At 34.3% G+C, this 13137-nt stretch overlaps 1 protein-coding gene across 13 annotated transcripts in view; it reads right to left on the bottom strand.

Annotated features, from left to right (window-relative positions):
- Nucleotides 1-1606: 1606 nt before the first annotated feature.
- Nucleotides 1607-13137, bottom strand: part of ABI1 (abl interactor 1) — a 103413-nt gene continuing 91882 nt past the window's right edge. For 4 of the 13 annotated variants that reach the window (XM_082647262.1, XM_082647269.1, XM_082647267.1 and 1 more), the window contains 4 exons: nucleotides 11647-11823; nucleotides 8329-8415; nucleotides 4427-4612; nucleotides 1607-1800 (listed from right to left, as the gene is read on the bottom strand). In XM_082647262.1, the coding sequence (XP_082503388.1) occupies nucleotides 1625-1800; nucleotides 4427-4612; nucleotides 8329-8415; nucleotides 11647-11823 (626 nt within the window). In that variant the 3' untranslated portion in view covers nucleotides 1607-1624. The remainder of the gene's footprint in view (nucleotides 1801-4426; nucleotides 4613-8328; nucleotides 8416-11646; nucleotides 11824-13137) is intronic. The other 9 variants (XM_082647271.1, XM_082647263.1, XM_082647265.1 and 6 more) reach the window with 5 other exon arrangements.

Genomic DNA, 13137 nt, shown 5'->3' with positions numbered 1-13137 from the left:
AGACAACAGGTTATATACAAAATTAAGAGAACAGTCCACTCTAAAAAATGAAGAAGGTAACTGATCAATAGTGATACTGGAATCATGTTTAAAATTAACAAAGGCAAAATGCATATTCAACAGTCACATTGATTTGGTAACAATAATGGTCTTTAATTTTCAGAAATATACGTTTTGCACTAGTCTTACCATTTACTATTGCTGTTATCTGTAATGCCCAGTACATAACTGTAATTTGAAATCCAAACAAACAAATCCTCAGTACACAGAAACCCACAGGTGAGTGCTCTACTTTAATATCCTAGGCAGTATGCACACGATAAGAAGAGAAAACATCCCTCTAACCCTCCCTTAAGTTAAGAGGAGACACACAAAGTGCACGTGTTGCATTTCAGTTATGTTAAAAGACAATACAAATCTGTTGGTCAGGTATATCCCTGTTCAATGATTAATACATGGTGCACCTTTTTTCCCCAATTATTTTATTTTTAAAATCTTTTTATGTTGCTAGTGCCAGGTAATGGGTTAAACAGTGCGTATTCAAAAATCAATCGCATCCACTTCTACCAAAAAAAATATGTAAAAGATAATTATTTCCTTTCATTGAACCAGTATATCACAGTCCACTGGAAAACCGAAGGACTGACAGAGCAAATCCTTAAGAATTTTACCTACAGCATGTGCACTTCGACACATTTTCTTAGCTTTGAAAAAGTTACTTTAGAAAAGGAATTCAGTAGACTGACTTGTAAATAACCATCTCAGATTTTAAATTCTACAAAAATCAGCCACTGCTGTTGGGATAGGTTGAGAAAAGGCTAAAATTTTTTTCCCAAGTTAATATATTGAGAAAATAGAACCATAATTCTGCCATAATTCAGTATCTTTTATTATTTTTTTAAAGCAAACCAGTGAAGGAAAGGACAAAAACCTTTGGTTCACTTACGTATTTATGAATGGACAAAATTTATAATGCAAATTCACTCATTAAAAAACTTCGGTACAAATGACAAGACTACAGGTAACCCAATTGTCTTTGTTTCACATGGAGATCTTAGAGACTCAATTCGTTTCAAGAGACCTAAGTACGAGTACTCCAAGTAAGTATTACACAAATTGGAAGCATCTTGGATTTTGTTAAGTATATTTCAATACATAAATTTGTATGCATGCTTTAAACAAACAGTATATTTCAAGAATGAGAGAGTCTAAACAAAAAGTATGACCAGCACCAGCATTTAAGTTTTCTGATTTTAATATTAGTCTGACAGAGCGTTAGTAACCATGCTGCACTGAAACATGTAATGGCACAATCTGAGTCATGATTTGTGAAATATTATACCCCACACCCCCAGAATATTTAGGCTGGTCATGAAGTTAACAATGTGTAAGTAAGTATATAAGCACAATCAGTGACAGACAGCCTCTTGTATAGATTGCTGTTTAGCAATACACCAACTGCCTCAGAGATTTATGCTTACAGGTAGACATTCAATTATACCAATAAAACAGCATGTCCTGAACATATGGGCACATTTTAAAACATTTTAAGACAATCCTGTTAACCGTAATAGTCCCACAGTATGACTGAGTGATAATAAGAACCTACTTTAAAAGCAAAGATTTAATCAGTATAGTGCATGATCGATTCAACATAGTTCCCAGGGAACAGACCAGTCACTCGATTGCAGACTCCTTCATACCAGCCATCATCGTTCTTCTTTATTACATAGATGATCGCACCCTCCATAAATGATAGCTCATCATCCTTGTCTTTTGTATAATCATATATTGCCACAACTATGGAGAAAAGAGTTGAAATATCATGTCAGTGCACTATATCCAACATTTAATCGAATTTTAAAATGTAATGCCAATTAACAGTATAGCCAACCCAACTATTTTAATGAAAAGTCTTAATTCTTAAATCTATATACCAGGTAGGTCAAGTAGCCAACCATGGCTACTAAATCACTAGCTTGATCTTCGGGCCAAACTGACAACTAAATTAGAGAAGTCAAGAGTTTCTACCAACCTATGTAGGAAAGATCTCTGAATTTTAGGATTTATTAGATGTTTCAATTCATTTGTTCAAATGTCTACTAAGTGCCAACCACATGCAAAGCACCATTTTTCAAAATAACTAGTAAGCAAAGCTGCGTAGCCAATCAGTAAACCAGGTAACAACCATCTAATTTAAAAATATACATATACTGGGAGGTGAATATCCTACCCATCGCAGGAGAATATTCATGTAGTTTATGGGGCTATACCTAGATTTAAATATACATACACATATGTGCGCACACACACACCCCTTAAAGGTCAACAAGAATTTCTATTTTTAAAGGGGAACTAGGTGAGTAAAGACTCATTAATTAAGACTTAGAGAACCATTTTGCAATTCTGTGATTATGCTGAGTTCAAAATATCCACTTCCTTTGCAAACAGTGTTGTGGAAAGGAAAGGCATCAAACAACTACCAGCTTTCCAAACTATTGGTTTATGAATTTAATTATTCCTTCCTCTGTCTTTACAACATAATTCTGAAATATGTAATTTTCTAGTATATGTGAAACAGTATGTCATACAAATTTTTTTTCATTAACTTACCTCAGGTAGTGTTTTTCTTAAAATAGAGTTTTTAAGACATTTAAGATCTTCTGGAACTCATTTTTCCCTTAAGAAAGGTGGCTTTGCCCCATAATTATCCTGAACCAGTGAATTACAATAAGGAAGAGACGTGTAGTACTGATCCACAGCATCATTTTCTAAACTGAAACAGGCAATCTTTTTTCCCCTTTACAAAACAGTATATGAAGTAAATCCAACAAGTCCATTCTCCATTTTAATCCTGTAGCAGAATCACAGTATTGTGATCACAAGCTCACTTAACATACCAGTTTTAAAAACACCAAAACATACAGAATAAATAATGTTAAATTATTATCCTGGTGTTTTGGCTAAATAACCACCCAAGAAAACCGAGTGACTGCTAGGGAGAAACATTTTCTTTGTATTCAGAGTCCCATTTTGAGTGGTACAGATGACTTTTAAACTGATCATGACAACACCTGACACCCTCAAAGTCATTCAGCAAAATGAAAATATTATTTCCTCGGGTTCTTAGTTCTACTTGTACAAAGAGCTGATAAAAACACTGTGTCAAATTAATTGTTTCTATTTTCCAAATCCCCTCTGTAAATGAAACCTAGTCCCACCTAACTTCCCCTCCCCCAGTGCATATATTCTCTCATTTAATAACTCTCACTGCTGAGTATTTAACCATTCAATGTCCATTCTATCTCCAGGACCCTAGCTCCACATAAAGATCTAAACTCTCCCTTCTGTATGTACTTAACCGTAGGGTTCTTTGGAAATAGAAATCTAATATTCTTATCTACCTCTATCTACATGATTAAAAATTTGAAAATAGCTGTCTAGTCCCTCTGAAATCTTTTTCCTCAACTTAAAAACAGTGCTTTCAGCTGTTTCTTTTTATAGATGCACTTTCTAGATATTTCAGCCTCCTGAATATCCTCCTCTGAAGGCATTCTTGTTTGCAAGATCCTGAAATATGGTACTTAAAATTAAACATAATACTGGTCTACTATAAATGAATATTATCAGATTTGTACATATTAGGTTGAAGTTCAGCTAATGTACCCTAAGAATCTGACTTCTGGAACAGTCATGTCATACTGCCGGGTTAACATATTCAACTGAACTCCTATTAAACCAGGTTTTAGTCATCTTGTGATTTACAAAGGTGACTATTGAAGGCTTGGACTCTAACCCTACTAAATACCCTACTAAATACTAAAACTCTCTGGTTTAGACCAGGAGTCTGCAAGCAGTGGCCCATGGCCAAATCCAAGCCGGTGCCTCTGTTTGTCCGTGAAATTTTGCCGGGGCACAGTCGTGCCCGTTCACTTGTGTGCTACGACTGCTTTTTCCTTTTTTTTTTTTGGCTGCACTGCGTGGCTTATGGGACCTCAGTTCCCCAACCAGGGACTGAATGGAACCCTCAGCAGTGAAAGTGCCGAGTCCTGACCACTGGGCCGCCGGGCAAGTCCCCACGACGGCTTCTGTGCTACAACAGTGGGGTTGAGTAGTTGTGACAAGACTGAATGGCTGGCAAGTTTAAACTATTTCATTTTGCAATATATACAGCTATCAAATCACTCTGCTGTACACCTGAAACTAACATCACCACCACATTGTAAATCAACTATACTCTAATTAAAAAATAAAGAGAAAATAAAGAACCCTCACTTTATATTGGGAATGTACAGGAACTAAATCATCTTGGCTGGTAAAGCTATTCTCAAGGTGGAGAAACGCTGGACTCCGTGTTTTTTATGGCTCTAAAATACTATAATTAGCTCTTACCCTTTACAGCAGTTCAACAATGACTGTACCCTACCTTTCTCGATGTAATTTTTGGGGGCCCAAGCAGGATCCCCATCTGCATATGGATCGTTATACTGGACTACTGCGGCCTCCTCATCTTCATAGTCCACTGGCGGCGGCGGTGGCGGTGGTGGAGAGTCGTCAAACATGGGAATGTCATCTGGTGGAGGAGGAGGTGGTGGGGTCGGACTATCAGCAACTAAAACATCCAGATACTGAATTTGAATCAGAAATCAGACTAGACAGAAACTCGTAAGTTAACAGAATTGAAGAAAGCTCTAATTCGTATACAGCATGCACTATAATAAAACATGCAGTGATTAGAAATAAAAGCTTGGTGTGTTAAAGCTTCTACTACTTTTAAGAATAATTTTGCAATAATAAAATGAGCTAAAAAATTAAGGGTATTAGGAAGTTCTACAAATTAATGAATGCAGAGGTTAGGAGACAATCTGTTTATAAGACTACAGGAATAAAGAACTTCCCTTATTCCAAGGCTCAGATCAGAACAAATGTCACTCTTTAGTTAGCATATCTCCCTAAATAAGCCTTACGTCACATTTGTCATTTGCACTATAGTAAACGTTATGAATAACATTAATGGTTTGATAATCATTTATTGTGCACATTCATGTCCCTGGTTTTGGCTTTTAAAAAGTTACCTTTAGTTCCACAGAAATAAGTCTCCAGTGGGTGGATACGTGTTTATTTTTTGTTTTTTTGGAGGAATAAAAAAAAAGAAAGCTGGTGGTATTAGGTCTGCTTCTATGTGTACGTTTTTCTATTATTTTATTTAAATTTTAACAAGGGAAAATAAATTTAAAATTAAATAATTCCAAGCTAGTAAAAAAAATCTCACTGAATATTTTCAAAAATGTTTGTATTCATAATCAACTTTTTTTTTTTAAGATAATCAACTTCTTAAATGTAGAAAGCAAGCTAAGATTTTTACATTATTGCTAGTAAAACTAAGAATGGGACGAGGGAAAGACTAGATCCTAAAGATCCAATTTTCTAAGAATACATCCACAATAAAGATTTTAAAAATAAAGTACTGCAGGAAGATGTTTAAAAAAAGAAAAAAAGAAAGGAACTCAAATCATGCAAAACAATAAAAATGACTCATACCTCAAATCTAGATGGTTGTGGAATGTGTATGTGTGTGATTTAAATAATCAAAGGTGTAAACAGTGAAACAGGAAAATGTCAGGCTAGAACTGTGTTCAATGAAATATATGATACCAGATAACAAATGCTCCCAATATTAAGGAATTCAGAGCTGGAGCACAACTAATTCTTAAGTTTCTGATTGACAAATTTCTTTAAAAGTTAAAGACATATGAAAATGCTCTGATATAAATTGATACAGGAATTATATAATATCTGCAGTGGAGAAATTCAGAATACCAACATACTAATTCAAATGCCAATTTCTGGGGCTATTTATGTGATCAAAGAAAATGGTCATCATCTATTTGTAATATAGTCTTAAAGTTTTCTACACCCTATTTGGAATAATGCACTGAGAATATAACCAAGGAATCCAGATTTAAAACATAAGCAGATAATAGCCCTACTTGATAACCAATTTAATTCTGTGATTTCTATTTTATCCTGTTGGGGGATGAAAAAGACTATTAAGAAACAAATCCTGTGTGCTGATGCTCATTCGGATAGCTCTCAAACAGGTGTACAATTTATTTTTCCTCCAAATGGTAGGATTCATTTTATTTCTGCCCATCCCTTCACCATAAAACTTGCAAATATTATTGAGGAGAAGAAAATGCATGTGAATCCATTCTGACATTAAAGAGCCATAGCTCATGTCCTTAATATGGCTTAATGTATAAATTATATATGTTTGCCTGAAATCTTAAAGTACATTTACTCTTGATTTATACATAATTTACTAGTTTACTATGTCCAACTGCTGTTAATCTACACTGGCTTATCTTCAAATTACATACACTGGGGCAAGAGTCCAGTCAGTCTTATTCTCTGTGCATAATACTCTGTCTAGCACGACGCATGATTGTTCAAACGCTTTCAGATGTTAATCATAAACAGATGTAAACACACTGCTTTTTTCAGAGGCTCATGTCTTAAACTGAAACATTTATTAATAGGTTAACTGCTACGTGCATTCATTATCACCAATTTGAGTGCCATAAGTGAACGTTTATGAGAAGAACGAACACAGAAAATCTGTAATTCATAAAACATTTAAGATATTGATACACAATTTATCAACAATCTTCCTAACGTGCTTTTAAAGAAAACAGATGCCAAATAAAGTTGGGCATTCTGCAGCACAAGGAGAATTACTGACTCAAGTTCATATGTTTAGGAAAAAGAACTAAAATAGTACCGTGGGCCTCTTTAGCAAGACCATGCATGTACGTTAACACCGAATTTCTATAAAAAAGGGGTTATTACCAAAAACCTAATCAATGAGCTTTGGACTCACTAACTGGATGTTTATTATGGCCATTTTAAAATATGTCCTAAAAATTCTTGGCTCTAAGGCACTTCAAAAGTTGAACTGGCTTAGTTTTTAAACTCTTGCAGTTTTTAAACTCTTAGAGCATTAAGGACCAGCGATTTACCTTTGTTCACTTATTTTTAAAAGGAAGATTCACTTATTTTTACATGTTTAAACAGAGTTTCCAACCAAATGTAAACGATAAGGTTGGTTTATGCTCAGAAGTTTCAACATTTTGAAACTGTTTTAAAAGCCCATTAAATCACCAATTTCTTAAAGGTAGGGACTTTGTCTTAGACTGTGTATTCCTCCCAGAGCCTAGGACGTAACACTGAATAAACAAATACTTGACTGGACGGAGGGAGGAAATGTGGAGAATAACACAATAGGGTCAGCAAAAGCTGCACGGTGGAATTTGCCACAATGTTTTCTCCTGGAGGATGGGCTGGTCATATGAGTTACACATTTGTTCAAACCATTCTGAGATTTATTTGCATGGTGATGATCCCAAATGAGGTGAGTTAGTACTGGACCACCTTACCATCTTCATCTCAACAGCTATTTTGGCATAATACAATTCAGTAATAGGGGTATTTTTCATTTTGCCAAATAACACTCACTATGATCATGTAGTTAGGATTATATATCTCCCAGAACGTCAAAGTACTCAGGTAGTAATATAAAAACTACTCTATCCTAATTAAATCCATATATTCAAAAGAATTTCCAAGTCATTAAACCTGACCTTCAGAGAAGACCTAAAAAAGGTGACAGATTTGCATGTTCAGAAATCATCCTCATGGGCCCGCACATAGACAAAACATGAAGAGGACTCTACACTGATTATCACTCTTAACGGAGAGCATGGATGTAATTTACTTATTCTTGCAGATTCATTTTTATCCTAACAACAAATCTTAATAATAGGTTCAAAACGATTTACGTATAAAAATCTGAGGCTACAAAGTTTTCTCCAAAAATGTAACCAAAGGAGGAAAACAAAAACAATGAAAAACAAAATAAAACACCCGTCCCAACTGCATGATAAATTTAATCTCACAGTGTAACTACCTATACGTCTTGATGAGAACTCAATTCCCCTAATAACTATTGAAAGCTAGTAGTTTCCACACAATTTGAATTTTGGGGTTTGATTACTCTTTCCTTAAGAATCTGCAAAGATCAGATTTCATGTTTTAGAGCATATAAATACATAAGAAAACTTCAGTTTTGAAAGTCATCTGAGTCAGTAATCATGCACACAGAGGAAAAACTGAAGATCGTGCTCTTCAGTTTCAATAACATATCTGCACTCCTTTTCAAGATAAGATTAGCTTCTCAATAAAAGTAAGGAAAATGATGACTCATCAGCCATGCATGCTATATAAGGAGACAGCCTCTACTCTTGGATAGCTCGGTTTTTCCAAACTTACTGTTTTCCTGCACCCTGGCCACGAAGCCTGTGAGAGGTATCTGTGGAGTCAACTGAGGCATAGGGGGAGGGGGTGGAGCAATAGAAACTGGCAGCAACAACACAGAATGGGGGAAGTAAAACAGATAAAGGAAAGAAAAGGAAACAAACAAAAAGCAGAAGTCAGTTACAAAGACCACAAACATAAGTATGCAAAGAACAGTCTGCAAATGAAACAAAAAAAAAACAAAAAACAAAACAAAAACCTGCAGAACCTTCTTCAAGTTCATTTCCCAGGAGCAAACCTAAAGCTGAGTTGTGTTTAGCCAGCTGGTTAATTTTATTAAAAAACAAATACATTTGCTTTAATCCTAATGTTATATTGTTTGGGTAAGATTTAAATTTACCATCACTTTCACGCAATGAAATTTTTGAATTCTAAGGAAAGACTTTAAAAAAACAGCTAACAGTGAAATACCAATAAAGGTTTCCAGGATGTTGTGTCTTCGCCTTATCTCTCTAACCTAACAGGTATGTCTAGCTTTAGGGTGATGTTGTAAATAAACCTAAATAAACAAAACGAATGTGTTACAGGATAGCTGTTTATTCCATGTATAAATAAATGCATCAATTACAGGTTTTCTTTAAAAACGAATTTACACACAGCTCTTTAGGAAAAACCCTTGTTTGTAAAACAAGGTTATTATTACTTTTTAAGTTGACAGTTTTATTTTTAAAGACATCACTCTTAAATTTACTAGGGCATAAGAGTGCTCCATATACCATGTTAATTGTTCACTGAATTTCATGGAATATTTCAAGTGACCTTCCTTTCATCAATACTCTGAAAAAGGAAACCTAATCTAACAATAAGGTAAAATATGCAATTATTTGTATTAAAATAATTTCTAAAGAATCACTGGGTAGCTGGAAACATACTCTGTCTTCTTTCTGGAGAACACATAATTTATAGGAAACTGACAGCAAATGCTCATGTGGACAGCAAATGTATTAAAAATTAAAACTATCTAAAAGTAAATATTCATATATTTACCACCCTGTCTTATTTTAACAAGATGGTAATGGCCAAAGATTGCTTAGAAAAAGTCAATAGGACTGAATCACAAAATTCAGTTTACTGGTAGTCACCAAGAAGTGACACTAAACTGACAGGGAAAAACAACTGATTGGCTCCCAAGGATCATTTAATTGAAAGATTGTTTCAATTAATCCAATCTACAAATTCAGTTTGGTAGGCATAAAAATATGAAAGATGTTCAGTATACAAATAAGCAACAACTTAAAGCAGTATATGTGCATTAATATTCATTGTATGGCTAAAAATAACATTCAATTCACTATGAAATTAGTCCTGGTTCATTCTGATACTCTGTATATAGAAGTATACACAAGTATGTATATACTGGAACAAGTGTGTGTGTGTGTGTGTGTGCGTGTGTGTGTATACACACACACACTTGTTCCAGTATATACATATATATACTTTTAATAAAACATTATAGCTTTTTAACTTAAAAAAAAAACAACTCCCACAAACCTAAAAAATTTTTTTAGAAACAACCCTTAGTAATGAGCCATGCTGGTTAGTACATAAAGAAAAAGAGGCTATGTTGTGACAATACTAATCATTATCACCACATTTAGACAGAAGGGGAATATGCACATCAAAACACTAAAAACATTTACATACTACTACTACTGCTACTACAACACCAACAATAACTCAGGTTGAAGGATAATTAATTTGACAACACACAGTAATATATTTAAAATTTGAGGCCAAATTTGCTTTATGATGTCCAAAAATACAGTCATTCTGTAATGAAAATGTCTTGTTTGAGGATAAGCAACCCACCCAAGTACTGTTAAACCAGAACCACACAAACATGTATCAGGTGAAGAGTCACCAGAAACCCTATTTGCCGAGTAAACTAAGCGATGAAAAAAATAATGAACACAAAGATGGGATCTAAAAATGCAGAATATGAAAAAAAATTAAAAGTTCATGAAACTAGTGAGACTAATAATCAGATTAACTGTGGAATTCTCAGCCGCCAGCTACTTTTCATTACCAAAAGGAGACCAGGGGAAATGTGAGGTAAAATTCTAACTGGTAAAGTTTCTTAGTAGCTTGGATGAAAATTTTAGTCTGGAAAAGGGTTGTATAAATTTTGGGATTATCTATGAGTTGTGATATTTCTGCTAAAGTGGTTTTCAATTCTTAGGACTTTTTTTGTTTATAACAATTAGTCTTTAAAGTTTAACCAAAAAAATAAATAACAGAACTTTCTCCTTAGCTCTACTTTAAAACTTGTTCAAAACATGCATCATAAATGAAAAGAACTTAAAACCAACTTTCTATGTAAATATGGAGTATTCAGTGTTTTTTAGGTAAAATAATATAACATAACATGCAGCCTACAAAAGCAACATGGGGAAGTGTTTCAGTCTATGCCTGGTGATCACCGCTTCAAGCCAGTAACAAATACTGAACTGGCTCATTTCAGATTTCTCCTGGTTGGACTGAGCATTTTGATATGGAAAGTGGAATTAATGACTACCCTAAGCAATCTGAACTTTCTCACATTTTATGCCAAAGCTATTTTCTAATCTTATCAGCCTTTAAACACTGATTGCAGTTAGTGTTGAGATGTGCAATTTGAGGTGAACAGAAAAAAATCAAAACAAAGTCCTCCCCACTGTTACAATTATTAGAGACAGAATAAGCAGGCATCACAAATGGTTTTTAATGGTTTGGAACTCATTTCAGTATAGGTTAACAAGCTTAAAAGTGATAGCCAGCAATTTCATTATATTATTGTAAAGAAAAACTGTCACAATGTTTTTAAGTTTACTGTTATTGAACTGTATCAAACATGCCAATAAAAATAAATTCAGCTTAATTAATTTCAGTGGTTTTCTTCTCTAGTTCTACTTACAGTAGTAAAAATTTCATCAGTTAAATTTTAGTATACGAGTATACTCAGTAAGCCTGAATTTTTTTGAAAGGGATAAGCAATTATTCTTAAAATGATATGCTTCAAGGTCTAACGTTTTTTTTTTTTGGCCGCACCATGCAGCATGCAGGATCTTAGTTCCCCAACCTGGGCTCAAACCCGCACCCCCTGCAGTGGAAGTGCAGAGTCCTAACCACTGGACAGCCAGGGAAGTCCCCAAGGTTTAACTTCTTAAAACAAAAATAAACATGAAATAGCACGGTTTCAATTGTTGTCTATCACTGGCAAGAATAACAATTTCAAGTAATTTCCTTCAAAAGGAGCTCCACTGCTGCCGTTAAACCTGCAAAGCACAAGCTTACTTGAATTCTGAGAATAAAGTGGACCTCCATTAACATGAGGCTGAGCAGAAAACTGAGCCGTCACAGAGGGAGTCCGTCTGTATCCACCAGAAGATGTCGAGGAAGTGGTAGAGTTGTGTCGAGAAATCTGCCTGGTCATTGTGCCATACTGGGAACCAGGAGCTGAGCCCGGGGCTGCTGAAAAGCATTAGTCAAAGGCAACCAACAAAGAACTTGAGCATTGCACGTCACCTCCGATGGCAGAACAAAGAGAAGGAGACTATCAGCAAGAAATGTTTATTACTTTTTAAAGCCCACAGCACAAAATAAAGAGAAAAGTAAAGATAAAACACAAACAGCTCTATCTCTGAAGTTACAAAAAGAAGGAAAAACAGATACTGTGTGGAAAGTGCAAAAGTAAATAAGTAATATTCTTAAGCCTTTTAATTTAGCATAATACCAAATGGTATTTTGCTAATAAAATGTATAAATTTTTTTCTGTAACATTTTAAAACATACAGCTTTTATATGTCAACTGTGTCTTTCCAAGAAAATAAGTACCAAATGATAGTCTGAGGTGGAAAGCATCAGTTTTTAGATGTGAGTATCTTAATATCTGGTTTACAGACTTCTCCTTTCCATTGCCAAATCTTCAGAAGCACAGTATAAGAATCTATCCAGCCAAACCCAGCTTAAATTATAAAATGTAAACAATTAAGCATATTTTCCACATGCACTACTATATTTATTTGAATGTTTAATGTATTAGCAGTTATTACCAATACATATTATAGTAGAATCATTTTTAAGAGAAGTATAATTTCTAGTTTCAAAGCACTTATATATGTCAGATTCGTTGTATATCTCCCAGCTTTTAAGAATTACACACTTTGCCCTATCACTTACATTTCTGTAACTGATAAAGCTGAAAAAAATTTTGGACTCTGTAAAACATGGACATTTTAAGGCAGCTTTGTGTAGAAAATCCATTATCTTTTTCCATATCCTTGGAGGGCTTTTTTTCCGTACTACACCCAAAGCACATTTTTTTTTATATTATGCATATCTAAACTAACTAAAGTATTAACAATACTTAAAATTTTATTTACCAACATTTCAGAAGTTTAAAATTTTAAAGGTTAATGTAAAGTTCAAAGCCTCTAAAGTTAACTATACCTTCCAAAGGTAACTTCAGGATTAACATTATCCTCCCAAACATCTAACCATGACTGAGCAAATAAAAAGACAACATCCTGGTTTACTTTCATTCAGTCATCCAATTTAACCTCTCCTAGAGGTCATATAAATTATTAGAAAAAAGCCATACAGCAGAGGTTGTTCATTAAAAGAAGTGCTAATATTCAACATTTTGGAGCTCCCAAGCCATAGGCAGTCACTAATTATTTAAATCATCCACATGCTCAATTCCTGAACAGAAACACACTTTATAAATAAGAGTCTATTCAAATGCCTTCATGAACGAGTAACTCTGGACAGGTAAGTTTTCCAAAG

This window comes from Grampus griseus (genome assembly GCF_964374135.1).
Source record: "Grampus griseus genome assembly, chromosome: 2".
In the NCBI taxonomy this organism is placed as follows: Eukaryota; Metazoa; Chordata; class Mammalia; order Artiodactyla; family Delphinidae; genus Grampus; species Grampus griseus.
Note: the sequence above shows the minus strand (reverse complement) of the source record. Positions and strands in the feature narration are given on the sequence as shown.